Source organism: Miscanthus floridulus, chromosome 14, assembly GCF_019320115.1.
Source record: "Miscanthus floridulus cultivar M001 chromosome 14, ASM1932011v1, whole genome shotgun sequence".
In the NCBI taxonomy this organism is placed as follows: Eukaryota; Viridiplantae; Streptophyta; class Magnoliopsida; order Poales; family Poaceae; genus Miscanthus; species Miscanthus floridulus.
Genome location: NC_089593.1, coordinates 91,938,017 through 91,944,094, shown reverse-complemented (window position 1 = coordinate 91,944,094; position 6,078 = coordinate 91,938,017). Strand labels below are relative to the sequence as shown.

At 43.5% G+C, this 6,078-nt stretch overlaps 1 protein-coding gene across 1 annotated transcript; it reads right to left on the bottom strand.

Moving 5' to 3' along the window:
• Positions 1-1,639: 1,639 nt before the first annotated feature.
• LOC136505771 (dihydroceramide fatty acyl 2-hydroxylase FAH1-like) lies at positions 1,640-5,451 on the bottom strand. The gene is made up of 8 exons (XM_066500922.1): positions 5,366-5,451; positions 3,886-3,955; positions 3,344-3,436; positions 3,068-3,264; positions 2,881-2,986; positions 2,457-2,603; positions 2,211-2,370; positions 1,640-2,079 (listed from the first exon to the last, which is right to left on the bottom strand). The coding sequence occupies exons 2-7, from the start codon at positions 3,934-3,936 to the stop codon at positions 2,251-2,253; spliced, it is 714 nt and encodes a 237-aa protein (XP_066357019.1). The 5' UTR covers positions 3,937-3,955; positions 5,366-5,451; the 3' UTR covers positions 1,640-2,079; positions 2,211-2,250.
• Positions 5,452-6,078: the final 627 nt, after the last annotated feature.

Below are 6,078 nucleotides of genomic sequence, written 5' to 3'. Positions count from 1 at the left end.
TGCCGATATTTCTCATCGCCTGTGTTGCAAACTGCAAGCTCCACCGAGGCCATGCCATCCTTTTCATCCTTGTTGCCCTTTGCACGGCTCGATGTCAATCCAGGATGGCAGTTGTGTAAATTAAAGCATCGAGCAGCACAGATCAAGACCAAAATTGCATCGGCGCCAAGAATGGAGGGATGGAATCGGGATCTAGCAGAGGCACGAGAAGGAGAACGGAGGGTGGAGGGAGGGAGAGCTCGCCATGACAGAGACCTGAAGCGCCGTGGTGTGCGGACAACGACGACTTGAGGAGCGGAGGATGAGACCGACATCCTTCGTGTTTTTAGTGTGGGCTAAGGTGATGATTATTTTTATCTAGATGTAAGGGCTAATTACCGGTGTGAGCGTTTTTATTTTACAGTCCATCCAAACAAGGTTTTTCAGATCAATCTGGAAGATTTGTGGGCTCCAATTTTACACCAGTGTTTGGATATAAAACCAGCCGTCCAACATGATGGAAGGATTTTGTACCGGTCAAAGCCATATTCGAGTGAAGTCACCTTTTGCATTATCGGTTATACGGTGAGATTTACCGGTACAAGTAAAATAATGAAAATTAATTATATTTATAAATGAAACAAAGGTTGAGGATGTAGCTCAATTGGTAGAGCGTGAAAATACGCATGATTCAAGGTACGGGGTTCAACTCCTCGCATGATTCAAGACACGCAGCCCCAACAGCCGGCGCTGCAGCCCCTACCACCACCAGATCTCTCCCTGCACCGTAGATCTGGTGGAAGGAGGAGCTGAGGCTGAGTGGGGCGGAGGCATGCGGCGCATGATGCGGCGAATGAGTTGGTCTATCCAGACGAACGGACACCAGGTCTAATCATTATCGGACCTGTAAGCTACTTATCTAATCGGTGGTAGCGAAAGAAAGATTTTGTACCAGTGAAATTAAAAGCCCTGCATTCGTATGCACTACACTTTTTCGAATATGGTCTAAGGTCAAATGAAAAGAATTACATTGAAAAACTAAATGAATGTTGGGGATGTAGCTCAATTGGTAGAGCGTTAATATATGCATGATTAAAGGTACGGGGTTCAACTCCTCGCATCTCCAATAAACTTATTTACCTTTTTTGTTATCTCCAATTTATTTATTTGTTTCTTTGTGTTTCTCTTTTCTGAGCGATTTTTCAGTTCAGGGTGGAACAATGTTTGATTTTTTTTTAAGTACCGTGCATTTGTAGCCTGTTTGAGAAAGCTACATCAGCTCAAGATCTGAAAAAAAAAACACTACCAAAACCAGATCTACAAAAGCGTTGCTTTCGTATCTACTCAAAGAAATCCAGATTTGCACAAAGAACATAAATGTAGAGGCCAAATCCATGGATTTTATGTAGAGGCCAAATCCATGGATTTTTCAAGGGGTCGTCTGAAAAAGTTGGTTCCAAACTTTGTGAAGTTTGAAAAAAAAAATCATTTAGGCAACGAAAGTAGAGTTTGTTTGAGGGTAAAATCTGAAGCTGTAGCTACCAACGGCCACTCAAATGCATGGTCATTCAAGATGTAGAACCAAACTGATGAACCGAGATGCACTTCCAGAAATTTTAAGTCAAATAAGATCACACACATAATCCCAATGTATGGCGAAACATCCCTGCTGTCTTCAGGTCAGAAATTGGGAACAGAACAGGTGGCTATAATAGTAGGCCGCCCATATTCACATGACAAAACTTGACTTCTATATACTAAAATATAAATATAATGGGGAAAGTTCAACCTGTCAAGAAATTACTTGTAGCAAAAATTATGCAGACATAGGCTACCAACAGCCCATTGCAGAGGCTACGGTATTAGTGAAGAGAACTCTGTACATACATGCTGATCTAACAGCTGGCACTAACATAATCTGAACGACCGCTGATGGACTTGACTTGAAACGAAACTGCTCTTGGAAGGACCATGGATCGGACAAGACCTTCAGTCGCGTCTGCGAGCCAGCAACTGGTGATCGCAATCACAGTTGGTCCACGGAAAAGAATCATTGGACTAGCAATTTATCCAACAAAACCTCCACCAATCATGAATAATCTGCAATTGATGATTTATAAGTCCTCTGCTAGAAAAAAAAAAAAGGAAGACACTGCCAAAGGCAAATCTACATGATGGAACAGGAAAGTTGGCCTAAGAAAGTGGACACAGGCAATGCGAGCAAGCCTAACCTCACTATAAGGCTTTGCAAAGCAGAAGATCCAGTCAAAATCAAATGCTCTTGTTGACAGTTTTGGTAGAAGGCAGCGTGCCAAATACATGATCCCACAGGGTCGAAGTTATTCCAAAGCCTTTGGTTTGAATTCTGAAGTGATGGTTGAGATGGTACTTCTGAGGTACAGCAAAGGGTAGTCTGAGTGTAACATGACACAGATGACTGGTTGGATAAGCTTCAGAAATGAGAATGAAGAAAGAACCTTGAGATATTTTGCAGGATCTGATGATGGCTGGCCATGATGCAGGTAGTAGTGTGTGCAATCATAGATCACGTAACCCAACAGGCCACCTCCAAACAGGCCAGGTGTTGTAGACGGGGTCGAAAATAGCTTGATCATGTTCCAGAACTATATGAACAGTTCAGAAAAAAAAAAGCATTAAAAATTATCGATGTCCAACTGAAAGTTAACAAAGTTAAAGGAAATTCTGATTAGCATGAAAACGTTATGATTTTCATGTACAAACAGGGCACTTGAACCAGCTTGAGGAAAAAGGATTAGGATGCAATATTGAACAAATGTAGTAACTAGTAAGTAATCTCAACATTAGTGTTGTGGAAATCTGAAATTTGTCAACAGTAGATACCCATACCCTTGTACGTAACACATAAGGAAGATTATTTACCGGAAAGCACAAAATAGCTGCGGCAGCTGGTGGAAAGACAAGTCGAAGTCCATCCATCGGATGCTTGTGATGGCATCCATGAAGAAGATAATGCGCTGTGTTTCCCCTGCAACATATCAAATGGCAGTGATTAGACAGATGCTCAACTCATATAGTTTGACTTGAGCATATTAGAAGAATATGTTACCAGTAACTTTTGGTTTTTATGTGGAACAAGAATCGGTGTACCACATATTCGATCAGTGTCCACAGAAATATTCCAAACACAATCATCATAGCTACATCTGTAATTGTACTGCCCATCTGGATAGAAGTACTCAGGCACCAACAGACAACAGGCAACCAGATAAGAGGAACTGCCCACCATTTCGTGCGGGTTAAGAACTGAACAATGAACCAATCATCAGATCACAGTATTCAGGGTTTCAAATGCTATGCAATGCAACAAATCGAATATATTCACCTCCAATATATCATTTTCAAAAAATCGTGGCCCTTCCTTGCTAACAATCGGCTGGTGAACCCACTCCTGATACTGCTCCTCTAGATGGCCAACCTAAAAAATTTCATATGCTTCCAGGCATCAAATCAGCAATAAAAAAATTGCGTTTTGTAAGGTGTGCATAGTAGTCAGTAAGTGACCTCGTGAAAATAAAGTGATTCGCCATTCTCAGACATGTAAATAATGGCAAAATCTACATGAGAAATAGAAATAGACACCAGAAACTAATAGCCAGTAATTATTTTTAACAACCGGACTTTTGGTCATATGTACTCTAGGCAGCTGACTAGAGATTATCTATTTCATTGGAAACCATCTGTATAACGAAGTTTTGATATATAAGATGTTCTGCTGGTACATCAAAAGAACATGTATGTGTGTGCATGTGTATAAAGACAGGATTGGAAAATAAAGTATGCTCTTCAGTGATGTTACACTGCAAGACATAGAAATGATCAAATTTCAAATTAAATAAAACTTGAAGAAAGGTAGAGTTATGCTACCTGGAATACTAGAGGCTTGTCCAAATCCACTGTAAAGGCTGCTGCAACCATTTTCTCTGAAAAGTGATGGCTGTAATAATAAAAATTTATAGCATAAGAGTGTTGTATTCAAAATTCAAGAACTTTGAGACACAAAGGTTACAGGAAATATGTTTGAGCCCAACTGCCCAAGAACCTGGCAAATGGAAATATGTGTGAAACTAGTGAGCGGTGGCAGTGGGCACTATGTCCAAATATGGCAATGCAATTGACCCCCCAAGTGATTCCAGACAATCATACTACTTCCACATCGATGTCATGATTTGGACCCAGAAAGGTCATAGTGTGCCCAATACTAAACTAGTTTAGTAATGTTCTCGGGCTGCTACTGCATGTGGATCATAACCCCTGGCAACTGGCATTACTATTCTATCAGGATCTGGGACCCCAAAAGGCCAGAACCATGTTCTGTGGTGCCATTTAGGCCTATATCTCAAGGTGTGCCAGAGCACCACGGATCAGAAAAAACAGACGATCTAGCACTCACAATCTGGCCTGTCCACACTGCACACAAAATATCTAGAGAAAATCCAAACAACCAGCTTCACAGACAAGAGCACATGGCACATGCTTTCTGTCATCATGTATTCTCGTGCAATTTGACTCTGTTGTCTGATCAAGTTGAGAAAGAATCCAAACATAACCACAGCTAAGAACCACGAGTAGGGCATCCCACAGGAATCCAAGAAAAAAACGTGTGCTGCCTGGGGCTTACCAAACCACTGATGGCTGACCACTTTATTACACTGAAAATGGGACACGAGCGATCCCTGTATGGCTGTATCACAGTATCAGTTGTTCAAGCAGGCAGGATGGGCATTTGAGGCAGACGCTAGTGATGCCCAACTGAATTAATAATTGTTGAAAAAGGTAGTGAGCCACAGAGAAAAAGGTGAAATCAAGCATCTCAAGATATGGCTGGCATATATGTAATGAATGAAGGCACAGATGCCATGAACAAAAGTTGGCGTGTGCGTGTTGAGTGTTGACATTCTAATAAATGACAGCAAACACTGGACAGATCCTTCTCCCACTGTAAACTAAAAGAAATTACTCACGAATCTAGTTGAAGAACATCAGACATAATAACAGATTAACAGCACAAGCACAGCCCAGATTTGTTCCTCGAAGGACGAAGCATACTGAACCAAAGTAGACAACGGCCCAGCTCCAAGATTAAAGAGCTTGGATTGCAAGAGCCAGCATTGTCCAGAAGATTTTAGTATGAGAGATAACTTCACCCTCTACTAGGTCTAAATGTACCCAGAATCTCCAAGCCGCCGCCGGAAAGGTTACTGTTACCGGCGGCGGTCAATGCAGCGCCCAGGACGGATCTAAAACCCAAAAAACCGGACGGATCTCGGACCACGGATCGGACACCCAGCGAGCCACCAAGTGAAGAAACTGACGAGGAAGAGAGATCTCCAGGACGGCAACTCACCTGCGCAGCAGAAGTACAATGTCGGCGCCGTCGACGGCACCACCCGCGGGAGGACTGAACTGAAGTGGGGTACGCGCGAAGCGAGGGGGGGGGGGGGGGGGGGGGGGGGGGGGGGGGGGGGGGGGGGGGGGGACGAGACCGCTTCTTGTCCTCCCGCCGCCGCCGCGGCTTCGCCTTGGGAGGTTGGAGGTGGACGGGGAGTGAGATGGGGGAGCAAAAGGCGCCGGCTTTTGTGAACACGACGGCGACGGCCACGAGTTCCAGTACTTGTATAGATTTCCTCCCTGTTGCCTGCTGGAGACAGCTCTGGTTTCCTTGCTGCTACAAGTCTGCAACCAAACGTGTTATTGGGCCGGCCCTTTTGCCACTCACCTAGATGCAAAGAGGGGGAAAAAAAGGTCTTTCGAATGGACCAGTGTCGTTGCAAGCAGATTGGGTTTGGTTTCCTTTCACGTTAATGCTCCACCGCGAATGTCCGTCCGTCCGAACGCTCTAGCTAGGCGTAGGGACTGACCCATAGCTTATCCCTTAGGGTCTCCGTTTGGATGTAGATATTGGAGGAGCTGAAATTGAATTGGGTTCAATACCAAAGCAACCATGGTATTGAAATGGCTGTAATTCGAATACTATTGTTTGGATGACCATTGAATTGGCTTTTGGAATCCTAGCAAGTAGCTCAATACCGTTTTTCTGTTTGGATGCAAAAGAATGGA

Bases quoted from the DNA above. Each gene is read 5' to 3' on its own strand.
- LOC136505771 (XM_066500922.1), bottom strand. From the start codon at position 3,936: ATGGTTGCAGCAGCCTTTACAGTGGATTTGGACAAGCCTCTAGTATTC. The intron at 2,604-2,880 runs GTAAATAATCTT...CTGTTCATATAG, and splicing joins CAGCTATTTTGTGCTTTCCG to TTCTGGAACATGATCAAGCT. The intron at 2,371-2,456 runs GTTCTTTCTTCA...GCTGTACCTCAG, and splicing joins ATCCTGCAAAATATCTCAAG to AAGTACCATCTCAACCATCA.